General features: G+C 51.8%; 1 protein-coding gene and 1 pseudogene across 1 annotated transcript; both read right to left on the reverse strand.

Annotated features, from left to right (window-relative positions):
* Positions 1-270: 270 nt before the first annotated feature.
* LOC132217822 (NHP2-like protein 1) lies at positions 271-1310 on the reverse strand (annotated as a pseudogene).
* Positions 1311-4140: 2830 nt separating this feature from the next.
* Positions 4141-22828, reverse strand: TRIM25 (tripartite motif containing 25). The gene is made up of 9 exons (XM_059669561.1): positions 22145-22828; positions 17493-17588; positions 15393-15626; positions 12957-13113; positions 12306-12371; positions 11560-11586; positions 10944-11027; positions 10766-10864; positions 4141-10162 (listed from the first exon to the last, which is right to left on the reverse strand). Exons 1-9 carry the CDS (start codon positions 22736-22738, stop codon positions 9633-9635), a joined length of 1887 nt encoding a protein of 628 aa, XP_059525544.1. The 5' UTR covers positions 22739-22828; the 3' UTR covers positions 4141-9632.
* Between the last annotated feature and the right edge of the window lie 1217 nt (positions 22829-24045).

Here is a 24045-nt window from a genome sequence, read left to right on the forward strand (position 1 = left end):
ATTCACCAGAAAGGATTTTTCCCTGGACTCCCTCACCTCTGTTGTAGCTTCCATGTCTCCAAGACTTGCCCAGCATCCTTCAGTCCAGCACCAGTTGACTCTACTTTCTCTTGCCACTGCAGACTCCTTTAAGACCTAGGACCCAGGTCAACTGCTCCGTGTCTCACTAGCCCAGGCCACTTTTGGAATGCTGCCGCACACATCTCTTTGGAATGCTGCTGTCCTGCCACCCTCAGGGGCACAATTGGGAGATTGTTTTTTTGGGGGGTGAGGGGGGATGGACATATCATATTACCAAAAGCAACCGGTAGGGGTACATTAACAAATGACACCTGGGCATACAACCAACAACCTCACAGGATACATGCTTCTTCCCCAAATGATGCATCATCCCCCTAGAGAGCAGAGGAACCCCTGGATCATGTATGGAGTGATTCTGTACGCCAGGCACAAGGGAGATCACGTGGGTGGTGTCTACTTCACCATGCCCTGTACACAAAAGGGAGTTCGCGCCTCAAAGCTGGAACCAGATCTCTACCCTGGCTCTTTCCTGCCTTTGAATGGCGTCACCACTCTGCTTCCACCTGTTCTGGCCTTAGTTCATTTTTCAAAAGGGAGGAAAGATGGCAGAAGGAAAGTGAAAGAGGTTTAGGGCAGGGGTGGGGTAGGTGTGGGGATGATAATCTATAAGACAAAACAAAAATAGTTCAAAAATATAAAAAGATTTACTACTACAATATTTTATGACAATAGACGGTAGCTGGAAAGCCTACATGGTAACACAGACAATATGATACACAAGCCCAGGGGGAGGAGGCAAGAGAGAGCGTGGCAGGGGCCAACGGTTTAGACTAAGAGCCTTTCAATGGACTGCGGAATGGACTGGATCTGCTGCTTCAGCTGGGAGCCTTCTTTGATGGTGACAGAACAGGCGATGACAGGCCGAGACCCCGCAGGCCTGCCCCAGCGCCTGCTTGGAGCACACAAACACGTAGGGCACGTTCCTGTCCTCACACAGCAGCGGGAGGTGCAGGATGACGTCCAGGGGCTCTGTGTCTGCAGCCATCACAATGAACTCAGAGATGCCTCTGTTAAGGGTTTTGGTGGCCTCATTGGTTCCTATTCGAAGCTGCTTGCAGTTACATGACTGCTGAACGAGGTCCAATAGCGTTTTGGTGAGGTGGGCATCTGCGAGAGGGTAGGCCTTCGGATTTACGTCAGCCTCAGCCATCGCTGCGGTTCCGCGGGCTCGCCTCTCCTCAAGATGCGCCGCCGACGTACCTAAAAAACATTTTTCTAAAAATTGTGGGACGCAGTGAAAACAGTGCATTGAATGCATCTATTAAAAGAGAAGAGCCCTGACTGGTTTGGCTCAGTGGATAGAAGGGTCCCAGGTTCGATTCCAGTCAAGGGCATGTACTTTGGTTGTGGGCACATCCCCAATACGGGGTGTGCAGGAGGCAGCTGATCGATGTTTCTCTCGATGTTTCTGACTCTCTATCCTTCTCCCTTCCTCTCTGTAAAAAATCAATAAAATATATTTTTAAAAAAAGAGAGAGAGAAGAAAGCTCTAAAATCAATCATCTAAGGGTCCACTTTAGGAAACAAGTAAAAGGAGGCCAATTAAATCCAAAGGGAGCAAAAGAAAAGAAGCACTAAGGAGCAGAGCAGAAATCAGTGAATTTGAAAACAGGAAATCAATGGAGAAAATCAATGAAATCAAAAGCTGATTCTTCAAAATGAATAAATAAAATCAATTAGCCCCTAGCCAAGCTAAGGGAAAAAGAGAGGACACAAATTACTCACATCAGAAATGAAAGCAGAGACATCACCACTGATCCCACACATTTGATAACCACTGAGCAGCCCAGTCTGAAGTGTTTGCACTTGGATTATGTCATCGATGATCCGAGTTCACTCAGGCTTTCTGGCCCCAGGCAAGGAAAGTATCTGCCCAGAGGAAAAGTCCATGATTCCACTCTTAGCTGTCGGACCTGTTTTCCAGGTGATTTTAGCATAGACCTTCTGACTCTGCTTCCAGCCACCGAGGGTTCTGAAACCCTGAGGTCCAGTCCCAGAGTGGGCCAATCCAGCCCGCAGGGGGTGGATCCGGTGGTGAGCAAACACTGACAGAGCACTCGGACTCCTGGTCATCTGTCCACTGGGCTCCCGGCCCCAGGAATGGCCTGGGCAAGACGCACCTGGAAGAACTGGTGGCAAGGCTGGACCAGCCTGAGATGGGCACAGTGGTACGCTGCCAGGGGCCAGTGAGGATAAGCCATGGGCCTGGGTACAAGAGTGAGAAATCTCTCATCATGGAGACACCTCTGAGAAAGCTGATTTGGAACGGGACCCTTCAATGCCATGGGACCCTCGTGGAAGACAGGTGAGATGAGTACAAAAGGGGGCCTTCACGGATGCTTTACTAAGATGAACCTGTGGTGCAATGGAAACCTAAACGCATCATTGGAAACTAATGGAAACATTTGGAAATGATGTGTGAGAGCCGGTTAGCGGTGAAGCGTCTTCTCACATCCTAGACCAGTGATGGCGAACCTTTTGAGCTCGGTGTGTCAGCATTTTGAAAACCCTAACTTAACTCTGGTGCCGTGTCACATATAGAAATTTTTTGATATTTGCAACCATAGTAAAACAAAGATTTATATTTTTGATATTTATTTTATATATTTAAATGCCATTTAACAAGGAAAAATCAACCAAAAAAATGAGTTCGCGTGTCATAGGTTCGCCATCACTGTCCTAGACTCACATTCCATCCATAGATGAGACGCTAGGACATAAACCTCCTGTGAAATCCCCGTAGAGCCAATCACCTGAGAGGGACCTAGAATCATATCACATTTGTGTCTACCCATCCCTCTTAGCCCTGCCTTTTTAAGAGTCTGCTTAGAGCAGTGGTTCTCAACCTTCCTAATGCCGTGGCCCTTTAATACAGTTCCTCATCTTGTGGTGACCCCCAATTTCCTTGTTACAAATTGAACATAATTAAAGCATAGTGATTAATCACAAAAACAACATGTAATTATATGTGTTTTCCGATGGTCTTAGGCGACCCCTGGGAAAGGTTCGTTTGACCCCGAAAGGGGTCGCGACCCACAGGTTGAGAACCGATGGCTTAGAGTAATTAAGATTCTTTCACAGTATGTGCCCAGCCCGTGTGGCTCAATGGTTGAGCAACAACCTATGAACCAGATCATGGTTCGATTTCCGGTCAGGGCACATACCCAGGTTGTGGGCTCAATCCCCAGTAGGGGGCGTGCAGGAGGCATCCAATTAATGAGTCTCTCTCCCTTTCCCTTCCTCTCTGAAATCAATAACATTAAAAAAACAAAAATTAGCCCCTTGTAGCCCTGGCCAGTCGTTAGTGTCGGCTCGAGCACTGAAGAGTCATGGGTTTGATTTCCAGGCAAGGGCACATACCTGGGTTGCAGGTTCGAATCCCGGCCTGCGTCAGGGCAGGTATGGGGGCAACCAGTCGATGTCTCTCTCACATTAGTTTCTCTGTCTCTCTCTCCCCCTCCCTCCCTTACACTCTCTCTGAAAAGCAATGGAAAAAGGATTGACAACAGCAAAAAGGATTAGCCCCTCATCGCACATGCACACTGGCGGGCAGCTTTGTTGCACTTCTACTGAGGAGTCAGGTTATTGTCCTGAGCTTTTTATCAGAACAGAATATTCCATGACAATTTAAGTGGCATCTCTGAACGGGAGGACAAGCCTATAGCTGACATACCGAGTGTTTTTGTGGGTACAGTGACAGTGAGGAAGAAAACACTGCCAGTGGTGGGAGTGAAAGGGAACAAAACCCTGGAAACTTGACACTGGAGAGAAAACACGGGAAGCTCCTTTGAAAGACAGTGTTTTACTCTGACAGGTGGGCCACAAAGGGCCTGTTCAAAGCTGGCAAGTCCCCCCACCTCTATTCTGAACCACCTGGCCCCGGAGCCAGGCTCCACAGGCTGAAGGTCCCAGTCCCAGCAAGACTGTCTTCACTTCAGACACCAGCCACACTTCAGTGGTCCCCAGGCCACCCGCACTTCTGACCGACTGGCCACAAATCCAGAAGGTTCCCATGACGTCTTGGTCTGAGCTGCTATAACAAAGACACCATAAACTGGGTGGCTTAAACAACAAACATTTATTTCTCATAGTTCTGGAGGCTGGAAATCCAAGATGCAAGTGCTGGCAGATTTTGTGCCTGGTGTCTTCTTGTGTCCTCACATGGCAGAAGGGACAAGGGGACTCTGTGGGGTCTTTTATTAAGGGCACTAATCCCATTCATGAGGGCTCCACCCTCGGGACCTAATCACCTCCATTTCCATCACATTGGCGGTGAGGTTTCAACATTTGGATCTTGGGGCTACACAGGCATCCAGTGTATAGCACACAACCTCCTTCAGGTTCGATGATTCACTAGAACTCACAGAGCTCAGAAAAGGGCTACAGTTATGATGACAGTTTGCTTATCAAGGATACAAATCAAGACCAGCCAAAGGAAGAGACACAGAGTGACGTCTCGGAGGGACCCAAGTGCAGAGCTTCTGTACCCTCCACCCTCCCCACGGCCGTGGAACTGGGGCGCATCCCTGTGTTCAGCAGAGTTTCAACGTCCAGAGATTTTTTTCGGAGTTTCATTACAAAGGCATAACTGATTGAATCCATCTCCAGGCCCTCTCGCACCATGGAGGTCAGGCTGGCTCCAAGTCCCAACCTTCTAACCTCATGGTGGGCCTTTCTGATGACCAGGCCCCATCCTGGGTCATCTCAACTCCTAGCATAAACTTAGGGGTGACCCAAGGGGTTCATGAATGACCAAGACACTCCTCTTACTGGGGAAATGCCAAGGATTCAGAATCTCCCCTCTGGAAACCAGGGACAAAGGCCAGTGAAATTCTTTATTATAATAATCTCCCCTTGTGGGGAGCCGGCACGGCCATGGCATACTCAGCCCCAGGGCGCCTTATGTGCCCTGCCAGCTCAGCCTGGTTCAGTGACCCTGAGGGGGGGCGGGGTGAAAGGCTCAGAAAAGACAGACAAGAGAATGAAAGCTGGGTCTCGGTGGGACGCTGCTTCCCTGATGATGAGAGCGCCAGCGCCCACAAGCCGTGTCTTTATTTTACAGCAGATGCCACGAGGCAACGTAGGGGCGTGATCAAGATGTTTACAACATTCTCGTTGGTTTCAACCCTACTCAACTACATGCACCTGAACTCTATCACTCAGGCACGTGGGGCCAGGTGTTCGGACCACAGGTTCAAGCTTACAGCTACAGCTGTTGGCTAATTGTGCTGGGAAGGCTCCGCCCTCCAAGCTGGGACTTGCACGCGGCCACGAGAGGACTGTGCCCTCTCATTAGTCCAAGGCTTGAACCTGTCCAAACACTGTAGCCGCACCCCATACCCCTTACCCATGGTTTCACTTTCCACAGCTTCAGTTACCCGTTGTCAATGGTGGTCTGAAAATATTAAACGAAAAATTCCAGAAATAACCAATTCATAAGTTTTACATCGTGCACAGTTCTGAGTAGCATGAGGAAGTCCCACCCCATCCCACCTGGGTAGGTAAGTCATCCCTTCTCCCAGCGTATTCACGCTGTATAGCTCCCCACCGTTCGTCACTTTGTAGCCTGCTCAGTTATCAGACACTTTCAGAGGAAGCGAGAAAGAGAGAGAGAGAGAGCACATTCACATAACTTTCATTTACAGTATATTGTCGTAACTGGTCTATTTTATTATGTTAGTATTGCTAATCTCTTACTTGCCTAATTTTATAAATGAAACTTTATCATAAGTATGTACGTATAGGAAAAAGCACAATATCCATAAGGTTTGGTACTATCCTTGGTTTCAAGCATTCACGGGGGTCATGGAACATACCCCACAGATAAGAGGGGATGACTTGATATAACAACCTCAAACGCAAACCTCCCACAACTCCTACCTCTGCAAACAAAGGTAAAATCCACCTGACAGGGCCTATCGCTGGCCTGGGCTATGCTTTATTTCATTTTTAAAACTTCTTATTGTGAAATGAAAGTTTTCAAAATATGCAACAGTAGAAAGAATATTTTAATGAACTATCCTATCCCGCAACTGTTTCATTGATTACCAGCTTGTGGCTCACCCTTTCATTCATACCCCACCCCTTCTCCCTACACCCATCCTTGGATTATCCTGAAGCAAAGCCCAGAGGGACATCCTATCAGGAATTCTCGCCCACGGCCAGTCTCAAATGGGCTATCGGTCTGCTGACATCTCAACATCTGGGAGCAGCTGGGTGGGCCTGGGTGACCAGAGGCCCCCGGGCACCTCATTCGCTCACCCCAGTGTGATGGGTCACACCGTCTACACACACTGAGCTGCAAGGAAGAACACCAAACACTGGTTTCCTACATTCCAAGCTTCTAAGGCAAGTCAGCCAGCCTTGGTCCTCGTATTTCTCACAAGTTTCAAAAGATCCATGCCCACAGCCCTGATTACCTCGTAAAGAAATCAACGCTAAAATAAACAAGCTCATGAAATAACAGCTTGGATACTTCTGACTAACTAAAATCAATGGGGGTCAGCATAAGGTAAGCGATAACCTATCAATTATGCATCTCAGAGTCATTAAAACAGGAGGAACCAGCCAGCCAGTCTTGAATTGTACAGAGACTTGACCCTGACCTTTGCTTTCTCATGCCAGAGTGACCGAGACAGTCCCTGACACCCAGGTCTGGGATGTATTTTTATGTTTGTGTCTCTGGACATTTCTGACACTTCCCTGGGGTGCCAGGACGCATGCAGGAAGCCTCGAGGAAGCATCTCCATGATGGGCTGGCGAGAGCAATCAGCACCACCCACACCTCCCCACTGGACTTCTCTGCAAAGCGGGAAGTCAGATGACTGCAAAGGCTCCTCCCGCCCTCGGACTCCCGGGTTGGGCAGGAGCCCTGCAGGCCAGGGATGTAAGGTTCGAGACAGGAATGTGTGCGCCTCACTTCCACCTCCAAAGCACCTTGCGCAGAGCTCGGGTCACCTACTTGCCTCTCTCAGAGACAGAGGGACGCGTGCTTCCCTGTCCTGAGCGGTCGATGGCCGGGGAAGCGCCCTCTCTGTGGCCTTCATTTCTGCGGGAGAGAGCCACCGTAGGGCCCTGGGTTCGTCTTGGGCATTCTCCTCTAAGCCCAGCTGATTCCCAAGTACGACTTGGCTCCAGACAAGGCTACTGTTTCAGAAGGTCAACGTAGATGCTTTTGGCCACCTCCAAAAGCAGAGAAGAGTCATCAGAGAACCTTTCTTCCCGGTAGCCAGGGAAGAAAACGTTTGATAACCACATGCCGACGACGGCAGAGAAGCCTCCCCTACAAGGATGGTCTCTCCCCCAAGGAAGTGACAGTCCTCGTCGGGAGATGACACAGATCCACACCTGTCAGGAACACCACGTGCCCTGAGCTTGCCTGTGCCCTGGAATGCCAGCACAAGGCCAGAGAGGCCTCGCCTTCACATGAAAAGGTCTGGAGTCTCCAGACCCTAGTGGTGACCACTTTTTCATACCACAAAGGGCCTGGCCTAAGCTCTTCTCTCGGGCAAACCCAGAGCAGGACTCATTCCACCACGAGAGGTGAAATTCCTTCCACTCACATCCTGACATGAGGATATAGAGAGCTCGGGAAATTCCAGCCCTCCATTCACTCCCGCCCCTTCATGGACTGGGGTTATTTTCTCTGCACGGAAACACTGCAGGAAAACAGCCCCTTGTGCTAGAATCCTGTAGCTCGTTCCCTCGCCGATCCTTATGGTCTTCCTGAGCTCTAGCCTGGTCCATGCCCACATCTAGAATTGGCTCAAAGGAAGAAGACAGCGAAAGGGGCGAGGGCCAGTGACAGGCCTCAGCAGCCTGTGGCCGGGATGACCAGGAAGGTGCTGTTCCCCACGGGATCTGCTAGAAGATCATCCCAGCTGTAGGTAGTCACCCAGATGAGCTAGTATGGTCCCTGAGGCAGCTACATACAACCTCTCCTATAACAGGTTTCAGAGATGGGGCTTCGCTAGCTGCTCAGCTATGCCAGCTCTGTATCCCACAATCCTGGGGAGAGGCAGCTACCCTGAGGAGAGGTACCGATAAGAAGGCAAGATCCTCTCACAAGACCAAAGCCACACACTTCTGGCAGCCAGGTCAGGATTCCCTGCCCCAAAGCCTAGGCTGTGGGGAGAAGGCCTCCAGCGAGGTTCTGTGGCTACAGCCATGAGATGCCTTCCGTAATACTTGGGACTGGGAGAGGTTTCCATTCACACGGGACCTGGGTCACCTTGACCTTGAATTAGAAATTCTATAACTTACGCCCAGCCGGAGTGGCTCAGTTGGTTGAGTGTGGTTCTGTGCACCAACAGGTTGCCAGTTCAATTCCCAGTCAGGGCACATAACCTGGGTTGTGGGTTCGTTCCCAGGATGGGTCACATATGGAAGGCAACCAACAGATGTTTCTCTCTAACATCGATGTGCCTGTCTGTACTTCTCTCTCTCTCCCCCTCTTTTGTTTCCTCTCTCAAAGCATGTCTTTGGGTGAGGATTTATAAAAGAAGAAGAAATACAACATTGGCTGATTCAGATCATGGCCGGAGACAGAAAAGGTTCCTGTTGGAGTAAACATTTAAAAATTCCCAATGGGGCGAAGAGGACAGGAAGGGAGGTGAGGCTGTTTTCCAGGGGAGGAAGAGGACCCACTTTTGGAGGAAACTCTGGTCTGGGTGGAGACCTGCCCTCAAGCACAAAAAATAAACAGGAACCTGAGCATTCACCCCCAGTCCTCACATGTGGGTACTGGCGGGAAGGGAGGGTGAATAATATCGCAATTCAAAGACTTGGAATTTTTTTTTTTTTTCAATCTACTGCAGCGATTTTCAACAGGTGTGCTGCAGCACACTGGTGAGCCACAAGAATTTTTAAAACATGGCAACACCTGACTATTTAGTCAGCGGCACGGACCTCTTTTCCCTTAGATTGTCAAATTAGAAGATGACAACAGCCAACACAACAATAACTGTTCGGTGTGAATGAGTCAAAATCATATCTTTCTTTTTTTGTCAGATTGGCAAAAAATATATTTGTTGGTGTGCCACAGTTTTAGTAATTAGCTTATGTGCCATGAGATGAAAAAGGTTGAAAGTCGCTGCTCTATAGAGTTGAATAGCCCTGAAGAGTAATCGAGACACGGAGATGGGAAGACAACATGAGGGCATCCACCAAGGGGTCCGAGAAAGGACTGCAGTGGCCCGAGATGTTCTCCAAGAGGAAAGGGGCACTGATGACTTTCTCCCCAAAGCCCTGTCCAGCCACCCAGCAGCCTGGGAATCTACCAGAACCAGGGGAGGAGCGGGGGCGATCCTGCCTTGAGGGGCAACAGGACGTAGAAACGCTTCCTTGCCCACAACACAATCACCCCCACGCCCTCCCCTGGCCAAATTCCTCCCTTATCCCATCTCCCCACCCTCTTACCTTCCATCAACTCCCCTCCCATCCTGGCAACCCCTGGGACTGTCAGGGAAGATCTCCAACAAGAGCCCCCTGCACCTTTTCACTAGAGTCCTGGGCGCTGCCCGGGCAGTCGGCCAGTGTCCAGGGCCTGGCTACTAGGCAGAGCAGATGGAGAGCGTGGCACCTGCAGAGAACACCCAGAAGGCCGGGTACAGAGCTTCAGTAAAGTCCTCCTTGTACTTATACATCACGTGGATCTTGTCAAGAGCAACAGCAAAGAAAATGACGAAGCCGTGGTCGCAGTTGAGAAGCACGCCAACCCGCGTGGCCTTGGTGGTGGGCAGGACTTTCTCCACATTGTTGTGCCAGGCGGAGATCTTGGTGTTGAACCACTCCACGCACCAGGAGGCGCTGTTGCGGCCGAGCCGGCTCTCGGGGCCCTGCCGCGCCATGCTGCCGTAGCAGATGCCCATCCCGCAGAAGTTGTTCTTCTGCAGCTCCACCTCCCAGTAGTGGATCCCTTTCTTGTAGCAGTGCAAGCCCAGCACCTGAGAACAGTATGTGAACCGCTGGGGATGTGGCCGGTAGGTCTGGTGTGTTTCGGCCACAGAGGCCACAGTGTAGTTCTCCGAGAGAGCCACCTTGCTGTAGGCAGTGTTGTAGTCCAGGATGACCTTAACAGCATCTACGAAAGCATCACCCCAAGCAATCAATTACAAGGAGCCCAAGCGCTCTCACTTTTAAACCTTTTCTCAACTGGGAGTATTACTCATTTGTTTTATCCATTCCTCCATCCATCCACCTACCCATCTATCCATCTACTTACTATTGTATCCATCCACGCATCCACCCGTCCATCTATCCATCCGTCTGTCCCTCCTCCTTCCATACATCCATCTATCTATCCGTCCATCCATCCATCCATCCATCCATCCACTCATTCATCCACCCATCCATCCATAACTGAGGCCTAACTGAGAACACAAAGTTCCAGAGAGGGCAAAAGGGGTAAGATCCAGAGTCCTGGCCGAGGAACTGGCCTTGAGGAAGTGAACAGAGAAAGGAGAGAGAGGGTATGGAGTGAAGTGAGACGGCAATGAGAGGATGAGAGAGGCCCCTTCTGAGCACCTCTCTTCTCTGTGACACAGAAGCTGGGTGGGAGAGGGAGAAGTTATGGTGCGTGGCAAGGCTTTGGAATGGCAGGGAGCCAAAAGGAAAACCAGAGGAGAGAGCTGGCAGTGGGACCGGTGGGTTTCGGCAATAGGCCCTGCCTGCAGATGCTACTCACACGCCAGGAGCTCAGGTCTGGACTTTGCTAAGAAGTTCTCCAGCACCTTGGCCTTGAGAGACACCGAGTTTGGCTGCACGGGGGTGGGTTTGGCTGCAGCTGGGTGAGGAAACAGAGAGCCATTTTCAGAACAAATTCAGAGTAGACCTCCCACTGCCCCTCGTCCACAGTAACTCACCCTCAAAGCCACCTTGTTTTAAATCTCCTAGCTGCTCCGAGGACCCAAAGGTGGGAAGCTTGTTGGGTGAGGCAGCAGCAGCGGCTGGGGATGAGGAAGGAGGAACAAATGTTAGGGACATGACACAGAGTGACCTGATGGCCTCTACTCCCTTCTAAGCTGATTTTCAAGAGTCACTTCTGCCCGGCCAGTGTGGCTCAATAGTTGAGTGTCCACCTATGAACCAGGAGGTCGCAGTTCAATTCCTGGTCAGGGCACATGCCCGGGTTGCAGGCACATGTCCGGGCGTGCAAGAGGTAACTGATTGATGATTCTCTTTCATCATTGATGTTTCTCTCTCTCTCCCTCTCCCTTCCTCTCTGAAGTCAATAAAAATAAATATTTTTTAAAACTTTAAAAAAAAAGAGTCACTTGTCCAGATGCACACCTGGACAGCCAGGGCGACACAGGTGAGTCCAGACGGGCTACGCTCACTTGTCGTCACCTCCAACCGGCTATTACAGAATATAATCCTAGAACTGGGGCCCCATCACAGAATCCCGATGAGACAGGTCGGCATTTAGTGCTGCACTCAGCCAGTCTCAAGAAACAAACAGAGCAGAAATGTGTAACTTACGAACTTTCTTGGGTTTCTTTTCTTCTTCTGAAAAAAAAAAAAATTCCAGAATGAAGACATTGTAAAGCACAACACAATGATGCTTTCCCAAGACCATAATAACATTCATTTGCATAAATATGACCCATACTGATAAAGCTAGGATGTTTTAACTTGACAAAGATAAGGGGTCAACAGGCAAATAGCTCCATGGTGACTGGTGTGGAAGGGGCATGATGGAATTTTCTGGGGTAATGGAAATACTTTATCTTGATGTGGGTAATAATAGTACCACACACGAATGCATTGGTCAAAATTTACCTAACTGTATTTAAGATCTGTTCATTTTACTGGACGTAAATTATATCTCCATAAAAGGAAAAGTGCAAAAAACAAAAACAGAGTCAGCAAAAGCCACGTGCTGGCCAAGTACCGCCATAGTCCTTAAGAACTATCTGGAGCGCGTGCCTCTGGAAACTGACTTAGCGAAAACAGTGGTTCTCTGCGTGTTGTCCCAACCAGCAGCATCACCGGGAACCCACAGAAAATGCACATTCTCGGGCCCCACTCCAGACCTCCTGCTCCAGGCAGCTCGAATATCTAATGCTCGCGGCTCAGGCAGCACACACAGCCCCTCCCGGCACGCAGGCTCTGCAGTGGTTGATGAGGGGCTGTGCCCATCTGCAAGGAGCAGCGACACCTGTGACGGTCCCAGCCAGCCCCCCAGCCTCAGCCATGCCGCCGCCACGGGGCGCGGGGTTACTTACTTGGGACCTTCTTCACAGGGCGCGTGGGTTTTGGCGTGGGCGCCGTGGCATGCTCTGGAGGCTCCCCTGTGCCAACGAAGAAGGTGCTCATTGACGGGGCTCCTCCGAAACACCCGGGAGCCAGCTTTGCCACAGGCGGGCGGGTTTACAGAGGCAGCCACCCCCACATCCCATCCACGCTCGCCGCCCAGCCTTTACAAGAGCTAGAAGACAGGTCCTAGGAGGAACGATCTGGGGTGTTCCCTCTTTTCTCTGGCTTAAAATGTAGCTGGGGTCCAGTCTTTCCACCAGCACCCGCTCTGTGACCTCTGCACCGGCCCAGCTTCAGCGTCTTCCAGCGACAGCGGGAGGAGGCCCTTGCTCATAGTGATGACACAGAGGTGCCTGCAGCTCCTTCCCTCTGGGTTTCCACCCCTCCCTCCCCAGACCAGGGACCACTGAGGTAGCAGGGGGCCAATTCGTCCACAGCGTTACGCTCCTCCATGGGGCCAAGCCCTCCATGAGGAGGTACTGGGAGTCTTCGTGGCAGGACCCCTGAAACTAAGTCCCAATGCTCGGGATCACGGCCCTCTCTTGCACCCCAAACTGCTGAGGGGACCCATCCGGAGTCAGGGCTCTCAGTGGGGTCCGTGGGGAGGTGCGGATGGTTACCTGAGGTGGGGAGCTCCTCGGGTTTCTTGAGGCAGCGCTTCAGCTCGGTTTTGAGGTCCAAGGTGCTCTGGTAGACGCCCTTTATCAGCTCGTGATTCAGCTCCACCTTGGGGACGTAGACTGGCTTCGTTGAGACCGCCTGCAGTTGTGCCGCTTTCTAGAACAAGCCAGGGGGTCAGTGCAGGTGGCTCCAGGAAGCCAGGGCCTGGGCTCAGCCTCCAGAAGCCCGGAGGAGCTGCCCTGCGCCCACCCCACCCACCCCACCTTCCCAATTATAGGCCTGAGGTTGCTGGGCATTAAAGTGCCACTTTTAAGACAGTGATCTGGAACTGGAAGGACCCTCAGAGGTTGCTCCCCTGACAGATGGGGAAACTGACGTCTAGAAATCACAAGTGACCCGACAGGAACCCTGGTCACAATTAGTGGCAGGGACAAAGCTGGGACCCAGGTCCCCTGAGCACCATGGAAAACGCTCCCTCCACTCCTCCGGCTGTGGCTGAGGCAGCACGGGAGACTCAGGACCAGCTGTGAACACAGGTCTGGGATGGACAGGGAGGTCTCAAGCGTGCAGGACTCAGCTAGGGCACATCCGATGAAAAGGAAGGGTCTTCAGGGCTGTCCCAAACTTTGAGACAAGAGGCAGGTCACAGGGTATGAAGAGGCCCAAATGTGGATTCAGAACCCTTCTCAGAGAGCTCGAGGCAGCTACTCCAACACACCGGAATGAGAAGAAGCTCACACCCTCCAGCCTAGGGTGGACCAGTCACTCCTGTACCCTCCCCCGGACCTGAACAAGGAATCTGGGCCTTGGAGGGGTCAGAGCACGTCACCCAATCAGTGGGCTCACCAGAACACTCACTGCATGCCAGGAAGAAGAAAGGTGGCCGTAAAGGATGGGCCACACTGAACGGAGCTGAAAGCCTAGACAGACAGGAAAACACATCTAGCACAACGTCAAGAGCTTGGGCAGAGGTCGGGGGGGGGGGGGGGAGGCACGCTCTGATTGTCAGTAATGGCAAAACAATGGGGTCCAGGGCGGACGGAGGAAACTGGAGACCCTGGGACACGATCCAGTGCCAGGAGGAACGGCGAGTGCTCTGCTGTGGTCACAGCATGGAGCATGGGCTGGGGGTGGGCAGCAAGACATGAGGCTGCTGGCAAAGGAAGGGCCCGGTCATCAAGGGCCTGGGGGCCGTGCGAAGGAACATGAAGTCAGAAAGGGCGGAGAGCTCTGTGCTTTATAAGGACGCTTCCAGCCTGGCCGGCATGGCTCAGAGGTTGACTGTCGACCTATAAACCACGGTTGGATTCCCAGTCAGGACACACACCCGGCTGTGGACTCAATCCCCAGTGTGGGGCGTGCAGGAGGCAGCTGATCAGCGATTCTCTCTCATCACTGATGTTTCTATCTCACTCTTCCTCTCCTTTCCTCTCTGAAATCAATAAAAATAGATGAAAAAAAAAAAAAAAAAAAAGACACTTCCAGGGACCATGTGGAGGAGGGATTAGGGAAGAGAGCGAGGTGCATGCATGCAATAGGCAATATTCCAAGATGGCCCCTAGGAGTCCCACCCCCTCCCAAGGTTACACATCCTATATAATCACCTCCCTTGAGAACAAGCAGGGCAGTGAATGTGAAAAAATTTCTCAGAGGTCATTTTTTAAAAGTATGTTTTTTAATTGATTTTAGAGAGTGGAAGGGAGAGGGAGAGAAACATCGATGTGAGAGAGAAACATCGATCAGCTGCCTCCTGCATGAGCCCCCTTGCCCCTTTTACTGGGGATCGAACAGGCAACCGGGCATGTGCCCTGACTAGGAATCGAACTGGCAACTTTTTGGTGCATGGGACGATCGATGTTCAACCAACTAAGCCACACCAGCCAGGGCCCAAATCTGTTGATTTTGAGTTCATCAAAAAGATGAGTCTCCTGGATGGGCCAGGCTTACTCGGTGAAAGGCCTGACAAAGGGGCTGGGCCTTCCTAGAGGGAGAATTTCCCGTTAGCTTTCAAGTAAGCTGCCAAGTTGGAAGAGGGCCATGTGGCAAGGAACTGCGGCAGCTTCTAGGAACGGAGCGTGCACAGCCAGCAAGAAAGGGGGACCTTGGTCCTGCGCCACAAGGAACTGGATTTACCAACCACCAAGGAATGCAGCCCCGCCCACACTCAGAAAGCAGCCTGAGACCCTCAGAAGACAACCCCCTAAGCCACGCCCAGACTCCTGAGCCACAGAAAGTGTGACACAGTCCATGTATGATCTAAGCCCCTGTGTTTGTGGTGAGTCGTCCCACAGCATGTAAAACGAATACAGCCTGGGTGTCAGGGACGCTTTCAATGACCTCTCACAGACCCCACTCCTAGCGGCCCCGTGGCCCCATAATCAACATCGTCAGGCTGGGCAGGAAGAGTGTTCAACAATGTCCTCATCAAGACCCACCTCCAGAAACTCAAACTCGTCCCCCTTGGTCAGGGCGGCCTCAATCTCCTCCTTTACGGTCTGCATCTCTGCCTTCTTCTTGAGGAGGATCTGGTAAATGTTGTCGAACTTGCTGCTGACCCTCTTCTCCTCCTCCTTTATCTTCCGCGTGGAGCTGGCCTCGGAGGCGTCAATGAGCGCCTTCATTTCCAAGTAGTCTTGTCTCAGCTGTTCTATCTTCTTTTGAGCAGCCTCCTAAGATGCCAAGACAAGAACACAACCATCAGGCTGACAAAGCTAAGCCCGCGGGACCAAGCACTGGTGAGATGTGGAGCACACAGGGGCAGGACCACTTTGGAGAGCAATTTGGCAATTTCTAGTGCATTTGAAGGCGCTCGGACCCTGTGACCCAACAACTCAACTCAAGGAATATACTCCAGGAAAATCCCCACAGATGTGCATGAGAACACTCACAAGCAGCACTGTCTGAATTAGCAGAGCCCTGGAAACAGGAGACTGAATATGCAGGCTGCACATTCACTGGATGGAAGATTAAACAGCAATGAGAATAATGAACTGGGGTGATGCACGGATAAATTCTATGGGGACAAACAGCCTGTAGAAAAAGACACACAGTACTGATGCCTTTACGGAAAGCTTAGATACAAACAGGATGGGAGCATTTATTGCCAAAGGGAGGCACACAAACATAAAACAGTATAAAGAAATCCATGGAAATAAATTCAGGATAGTGGTTGCTTCTGGAAGAGAGGAAGGGGGATATAAAAAGGGAAGGCTTTTTATATAGTAGAGTGAGGGCTTCAGCTGCATTGGTGACATTTTTCTTTCTTTTTTTTTTAAAATATATTTTATTGATTTTTTACAGAGAGGAAGGGAGAGGGATATAGAGTTAGAAACATCGATGAGAGAGAAACATCGATCAGCTGCCTCCTGCACACCTCCTACTAGGGATGTGCCCGCAACGAAGGTACATGTTCTTGACCGGAATCGAACCTGGGACCCTTCAGTCCGCAGGCTGACGCTCTATCCACTGAGCCAAAATGGTGAGGGCGATTTTCCTTTCTTAAGCTGGGAAGCAGTTTGTGGGTAATTTTTCTGTTTTAGAGAGAGGGTATGAAGCTGTTCTAGAAAATTTCTAGAGAATATCACCCTCAGGAACGGACTGCCCAATTCCATAGCCACTTGCTGGGTGTGTCTACAGAGCACTTGAAAGGTGCCTCGTCCCAGTTAAGATGTGCTGTGTGAAATGCACACTGGCTTTCAAAGACGGAGTACAAAAAAGGGACTGCAAAGTCTCTCATTAATACAGTTCACTGACTCTGTGTTGAAATAATCACTTTTTGGATGTTTTAAGTTAAATAAAATGTATTACCAAAATTAATTAATTAATCTGACGTTACAGATAAGGCTCACGTTTTATTTCTATGGCACAGCAGTGCTCTAGCTCAGAATTAACATGAAAACAGAAATGGACATGAGATGGGCAATGTACAGGGAGACTGAAATTCAGTTATTTCTTTACTACCCAAACCCTTACCCTGCCATCTCCAATGTGACTGCGAATGGCCCCCAGTGCTCATTCTCAGGAAGAGAGCACCCCTGGAGTCTCAGGAGGGCACATGGCTGCGAAGCGACGGACTACATTTCCCAGCCTCCCTGCGGTGAGGCTTGGTCATGTGACTAAGCTGTTTCTAATTCGGTATGAGCAGAAGTGATATACATGAGCGGAAGTGATATACGCAACACTCTTCTTACTTGTTGCCCTTCTGGCAGGCTAGGACAGAGATGGAATGGTGACTCAGCTTCAACCAACCAGGTGCGTGGGCTGGTGCTCTAACCATTGAGCGTACTGGTGAGGGCTCAACACTCATTTTTAATGATTCCCCCAACGCTGGGCTTGTAGCTAGTCTTCTGTTTGGGTCTATGAAGGCTCTCTCCTGGGCACATAGCTTCTGGCATGTTTTACAAAGTTGACGTTTAATTCTGACACTGTGAATGAACCCACCATGAGCCTCATAGAGATCCCAGCTGGGCCTGTCCTGCCTGGAGGCGGAGGGAGGCCCAGGGCCAGGGCTGGTGGTGGAGAGCCCTGCCACTCACCCGCACATCCTTCTGCCTGGCTCTCACATCCTCCAGCGCTCTCGCGGCACCGTTGATCTGACCGTACATGACTGTCAGTTTATACTTCAGCTTGTCCTGCGGGGAAAACAAAACAGGGTGAGAGAACACCTGGGCCCAGCCCCCACCGGCACCCAACACCGAACCATCCCCCGAGCCTATCCCACAGGTGGTGTTCCCGCCACCCCAAGTCTTGCCTGCTTGTAGCCTTTTTCAGCATTCTCATATTCACTACCTCCCTTCATCCTCTTAGGGAGACCGTGCTGTAAATACAGGATTTGGAGCCGGACAGACCAGGGTTCCAGTCCCAGTTCCCAGCTGTCCAATTGCCTCTCACCTCAGTCTCCTTGGCCACTAATGAGATACAGCTGTTCCCACCTCACAGGGCTAACAGGAGAAACGTGAACCACCCAGAAACAACAGAAGTCCTCAGCCCACTCAGTAAGGTATAAACCAGGGGTCCTTAAACTTTTTAAACAGGGGGCCAGTTCACTGTCCCTCAGACCGTTGGAGGGCCGGACTATAGTTTTAAAAAAATTCCTATGCACACTGCACATATCTTATTTTAAAGTAAAAAAAATAAAACGGGAACAATATTTGTATTTGCATGTGGCCCGCGGGCCGTCGTTTGAGGACCCCTGGGATAAACTACATGTCAGCTTGTATGATGATGCGCTTTTTCACCAGCACCCATTTCACAGGTGATGAAACTAAGGCAAGGAAGGTGATCAAGCTCACAAAGAGGAGACAGAGCGAGCTGGGACAGCTGCTTCAGTCATGGCAGACGAGGTCATTCCGAGCAGCCCTCCCCACCACAAGCAACCAGAAAAGCAGGCAGGGAAGGGTTACAGAGCCAAGATCCAGGAGAAAGAAACCCGGAGAGATAAGCCTGGCGTCTGGGGTTGTTTTCCCAGAGCCACCTGCCAATTCCAGAAGACAGCTGCGAGCGCCTGCCAGCTCAGGAAGGCAGGGGGACAAAATCAGAGTCCAGAGCTCACTTGGTCAGCCCCACAGGCGGGGACCTCCAAGGGCCACACCCTAAGAATGAAGAATAAACCAGCAATGGACCAGCCCACCGTCAGCTCAAGTCCCTGACATTGAATTAAGGTGATTCAGAACTGCTCAGCCCCTAGCCACCTGCAGAAACAAAGATACGTTACACATGAAGACAATATCATCCACGGCCTCTTACTATTCTATAAATTTTCATAATGTCTTACTTAGTCCCTACCTCCCTGCTCAGGTGAAATGTTGGGGCATAGAAATGGAGAGGAAAATAGCCACCACCACCGTCAGAATCACAGGGAGTGTTCATTGCGTGGCTGCTGTAAGCCAGGCGTTGCTCTAGTGCTTTGCCTGTGTTGAAGCTACGGGCAAAACCGTGAAGTTGGGGTTACCTGCCCTCTACAGAGGAGGCCACTGAAGCACAGAGTAATTAGGTGGTCTGGCTGACGTTACGTCGCTATTAACTGGTGTTACGAGATCTTAGTGTTACAATTAGACATGCGTCCAAACGGAGCACACAGAATTTCTAGGGGGAAAAAAAACACATTTTACTTCCCCTAATTAGCTGATTCAACATACTCTGACCCGCCCTTCCTCTTTCCTGCCTCTCCCACGCCACTAGAGATATTCAGGGCTGAACCTGACCTTGAATGAAAGAGCAGAAGCAGAGTCCAAGGCCACACTAACTCGACCCCGAAAGCCCGAGTCACTAATGATGTTTCAGACTCGACCTCTGTGACAACGCCCTTTGAGCTGGCCTCTCAGAGTGGCCAAGACAAACTGGGCCAAAGGCTGACGGCCATGCCCCCACAGGCCACGCCTAGCAGGGCTCAGAGCTAGACGAAACCTCTAGACCCGGGGGAGAGAGGCCTCCAACCGTTTGGCCTCTGAGAGGCAGAGCCACGCTTAATAGTGAACTCCCAAACTCTGTATTTTGAAAGGTTTTATCCACCATTAACCAAACAGACTTAATAGTCCCCTGATGGTGGAAAGGGGCCCACACGGCTCGAGACAAAAAGAAAGGAAAGCGGTCCAAGGACTCTAATAGCCACAATTCCCTAATTGAAGGAAGTTCTAAGGATCCCTCATAGCCTGGGGACTTGGGTCCTCCACGTGGGAGGTACCAGCTGCTTGAGTGATGGCGATAAGCCAGCCGCCCGAGGCTGCGGCACTGCCCGACTGGGGCTGGCTCTGCCACCAGCAATGAGCAGAGCAGCAGGCCTGGAAAGGAGAGTGGTTAAAGGACTCGGCCAGGACAATGGGGAAGGGGGAGGTGGTGGGGACAGGCCTGTTACAAGAATCAAAAAGCAAAACGTGCCCTAGCTGGTTTGGCTCAGTGGACAGAGCCTCGGCCTGCGGACTGAAGGGTTCCCAGTTCAATTCCAGTCAAAGGCACGTGCTTGGGTTTCGGGCTTAATCCCCAGTAGGGGGCGTGCAGGAGGCAGTCAATCAATGATTCTCTCTCTCATTGATGTTTCTATCTCTCCCTCTACCTTCCTCTCTAAAATCAATACAAATACTAAAAAAACAAAGCAAAACGTGCCCAGCTGCAGTTGAGCTCAGCAGTTGAGCACTGACCCAGGAACCAAGGGGTTGCCAGTTTGATTCCGTCAGGGCACATGCCCCAGTTTCGGGCCTGATCCCCAGTAGGGGTGCCATAGGAGGCAGCTGATCCATGATGTTCCTCTCTCATTGACGTTTCTATCTCTCTATCCCTCTTCCTTCCTCTCTCTCTCTCTCTCTCTCTAAAAATCAATATAAATATATTTTTTTAAAATATCAAAATGTGTATGGCATTCAAATAAACTGGGTGCAGACTCCAGCTCTGGGCCCTGGAGGTTGAGAGAGATATGAGTCAGGGGCAGGCTAAGAAGGGCCCTCCTGCCCCTACTTGCCTTCTGCCTCCATGGATAAGAACTTCTAGAAGGGCCCTTGGGCAGGAGGCAGGCTGCCCCAGTCTTCAGGACAGGCCCAGGCACCCTCCTGAGGCACAGATCTGGGCAACCTGACACTCTGCCCAGCAAGCTCTCCTCCTCCCTGGGTGGAGGACAGAAATGAGCATTCACTGGAAAACGCTGTTTATAGGCCGCTTCATTTAATCCTCCCGATAACCTTCTGAGATGAGGACTACCATTATCCCCTTTTGCCAATTCCCAGCTAGGAAGCGGCCAGAATTCAAACCCAGGTCTTAACATCCAGCTCTGGCTGGAGCCCTGTCCACCAGCCACTCCCACCGCGCCCACAAAGCACTTCCCAACAGCTCCTCTCTCGGCAGCCTCCCAGCCAGGGGAATGCAGCCAATCCCATTGAGCAGAGAACTGCAGCGACTTGCCCTAACCCACAGCTGATAGGGGCAGAGCAGGCTGGGCCTCAGAGGGCTGCACCTCAAAGGTCAACTTCCCCCACAAGGCCTGGAGGTCTGACTTCTGAGAACCCAGCTCAGAAAGGGAGGAGCAGGCCAGGTAGGGGAGGGGTTGTGGCCAGAGAAAAGCAAGGCCTGCACCCAGGTCCTGGTGCCGCCACAAACCTCCCCAAGGCTCAGGTCTGCTTTGACAACACGAAGACAGTCCCTGTTCTCGGTGACAGTGCTGGGAGAATGAAAGGACATCAAGGCACGCTTTGGAGCTTAGACTGATATAACAAAAGGTGGATTGGTTACACCTTTTTATTTTTTAAATATATTTTATTGATTTTTTTACAGAGAGGAAGGGAAAGGGATAGAGAGTTAGAAACATGGGTCAGCTGCCTCCTGCACACCCCCTACTGGGGACTGAGCCCGAAACCAAAGCACATGCCTTTGACTGGAATTGAACCTGGGACCCTGCAGTCCGCAGGCCGAGGCTCTATCCACTGAACCAAACCGGTTAGGGATGGTTACACCTTTTCATCCTCTGACACAGGCAGAGGTTCTGGGCCCCCCCAAGCCACTAAAATCATCACAGACCTGGAAAGCCCCTTAGAAGTCAACCTGGTCCCACCTCCTCACTTTACTGAGGAGGACTCAGGCCCAGGGGCCAAACCCTGTCTCACAGTCACACAGCCAGAAAGGAGGGCACTCTGTTGCAAGATCGCTGGCTCTCCCGCAGGTCGGTCGGGTCCTATCCAAGCCCTCCCACTCGCAGGGATCCTCCCTAGTCAGTGGGACTCTCCAGCTCCTCAATGACTCTTGCTCATATGACCTCCACCCTCCAGGAGAGTCCCATGCCCTGGACTCTGTACACTTGGTTCTGAGGCTGGTACCTGAGGAGGACGGGCAAACTGTTGGTGGGCCACTTACTCCGTTACTCAGGCTAAATTAGCTTCTGCGGAACTCCATCTGCTCTCCTGAAAAATGGAACTAATTATACCCACCTCCTGGGTGTTGCCAGGATTTAATGAGGGAACAGAGGGAACCTCCCGGGTTCGTATTTGAGGGTTCAAAACCCTCTATTAACACCATCAGACAAGTACTAACTACTAGGCTTAAGGCAAGCAACATCACCCGTGTCTTCTGCCCCAGATCTCAGGCTCAGCAAAGCCCATGCCCCGACTCAGGTGATCTAGCGTGGGCGGAGATGCCCACGGAGGCGCCCTCTGCACCACCCAGCTGGCCCAGGCTGCCCCTCTGCGCCTCGTGCCGCAACCCCTACCTCCAGGTCTGCGCTGGCCTGGCTCAGGGGCACAGGCGAGCAGGTCTTGTGCTCCACCAGGCAGATATGGCAGATGCACTCGCTGTGCTCGGGGCAGAATAAGTCGCGGAGCCGGTTGTGCTGGGGGCACTTGCGGCGAAACAGGTCCTGGACGGGCGGCTGCAGCGGGTGGTCCCGGAAGGCCGGGCTGTCGAAGTGCGGCCGCAGGTGCTCCTGGCAGAAGGAGGCCATGCACACGAGGCACGTCTTGACGGCGGCCGCCTTCAGGCAGTGGTCGCAGGCCACCTGGCCGGTGGGGCTGGGGGCCGCGGCGCGGGAGGGCGGCGTCCAGTCGTCGGGCGCCGTGGCGCGGGCCAGCTCGGCCTGCGCGAACTGCTCCACCACCGTGCACAGCACCGTGTTCTTGCGGAGCTGCGGCCGCGCCGGGTACGCGGTACGGCATTGCGGACACTGGAACGGCGCGCCCTGGACGGTCCACGTCTCGTCCAGGCACGACCCGCAGAAGTTGTGGCCGCACGGGGTGGTGACCGGCACCTTGAAGAGCTCCAGGCAGATGGAGCACGTCAGCTCTTCGGCCAGGGACAGGTCCGCCATGGCGCTCCTCGGGGGACCGGACGAGTCGTGCAGGGACGGGGACTGCTGCACGATCTCCGATCTCCCCGAGGCAGCCCAGGAAACGAAACTGAGTAGCAGGAAGGCGGGCCCGCGGCCTTTCGAGAAGTCACGTGGGGCGCGGGGGCGGGCGTGGGGGCGGGGGCGGGGGCGGCACTCGGGGACCCGGGGGGCGGGGGGAGCCAGGGGTCGCTGCGGTCCGATGGGAACTAGCGGGGGCGCGGGGCTTCCGGTTGCCCTTATGGCCACTCCGCGGATGCAGAAACCGAGGCGTCGGGTGGAGACCCCGGGGCGCGGGAGCCCAGCCCAGATCTGGTCCGGCTTCTGCACGAGCGCGCTCGCCACGAGTTCTTTCCTACAAGAACCTACCTGGACCCGCGACGTCCCCAGCGCTGCGCGAGCGAGGGGGGCTTATTAGGACCAGACTTTAAAAAATAACTATAGGAACAGTTAAACGACTGCCCCTTTTCCTTTTTTTTTTTAATCCTTCCTTCCCCTTCCCTGGTCCTGCGCTTTGCATTTCGTCGTTGGATCCCTGAAGGCTGGAGCCCATAGTCACACCCTCATGCTTAAACTGGGTGATTTCTTTCCATACCATCGCGATTAACATGATTTTTTTTTTAACTTCCAGTTCTACTTTACTAGGGTTTGGAGACATCCCAGTTTAACAAAGGTTTTTCTCTCACATATACTCAGATAACAGTAATGTTGGAACTTAAACATTTTTTTTCAAAATTGTTTGCTTAGATTTAGTTCCATTCTTCTAGCTCTGTTCTTCCCCTCTGGCCAGGGAGTAGGAAAAGTGGGTGTACAGGAGGCAAGAAGTGTTCCAGAGAGGGGATGGGGGGCAAAGAGAAAGACCGTGTTTAAAGAGGAGTTAGCTGGAATTCGCATTGGAGACAGGGTGGGCAGCAAAAATAAGAAAAAGGCCAATGTCATAGACTACTGCTAAAATAATACATACCACTTATGGGGCACATACTGTGTGGTAGGAAAGTCACATATGTTAGTTTCTAAAATCCTTATAATCTCTTCTAGACTTCCTAAACCCTACAAGACAGAAGTTCTTATATCCGTTTTACAGGTGAGGGTCATGAATTTTATATAAAATAGGACTGGGCCCTAACCGGTTTGGCTCAGTGGATAGAGCGTCAGCCTGCGGACTCAAGGGTCCCAGGTTGGATTCCGGTCAAGGGCATGTACCTGGGTTGCGGGCACATACCCAGTAGGGAGTGTGCAGGAGGCAGCTGATCGATGTTTCTCTCTCATCGATGTTTCTAACTCTCTAT

Source organism: Myotis daubentonii, chromosome 16, assembly GCF_963259705.1.
Source record: "Myotis daubentonii chromosome 16, mMyoDau2.1, whole genome shotgun sequence".
Taxonomy (NCBI): Eukaryota; Metazoa; Chordata; class Mammalia; order Chiroptera; family Vespertilionidae; genus Myotis; species Myotis daubentonii.

Coding starts and splice junctions, on each gene's coding strand:
- TRIM25 (XM_059669561.1), bottom strand. CDS start 22,738: ATGGCGGACCTGTCCCTGGCCGAAGAGCTGACGTGCTCCATCTGCCTG. Junction 17,589..22,144: donor AGGCCAGCGCAGACCTGGAG/GTAGGGGTTGCG, acceptor TTTTCCCCGCAG/GACAAGCTGAAGTATAAACT. Junction 11,587..12,305: donor CCCTGTGAAGAAGGTCCCAA/GTAAGTAACCCC, acceptor TTTTTTTTTCAG/AAGAAGAAAAGAAACCCAAG.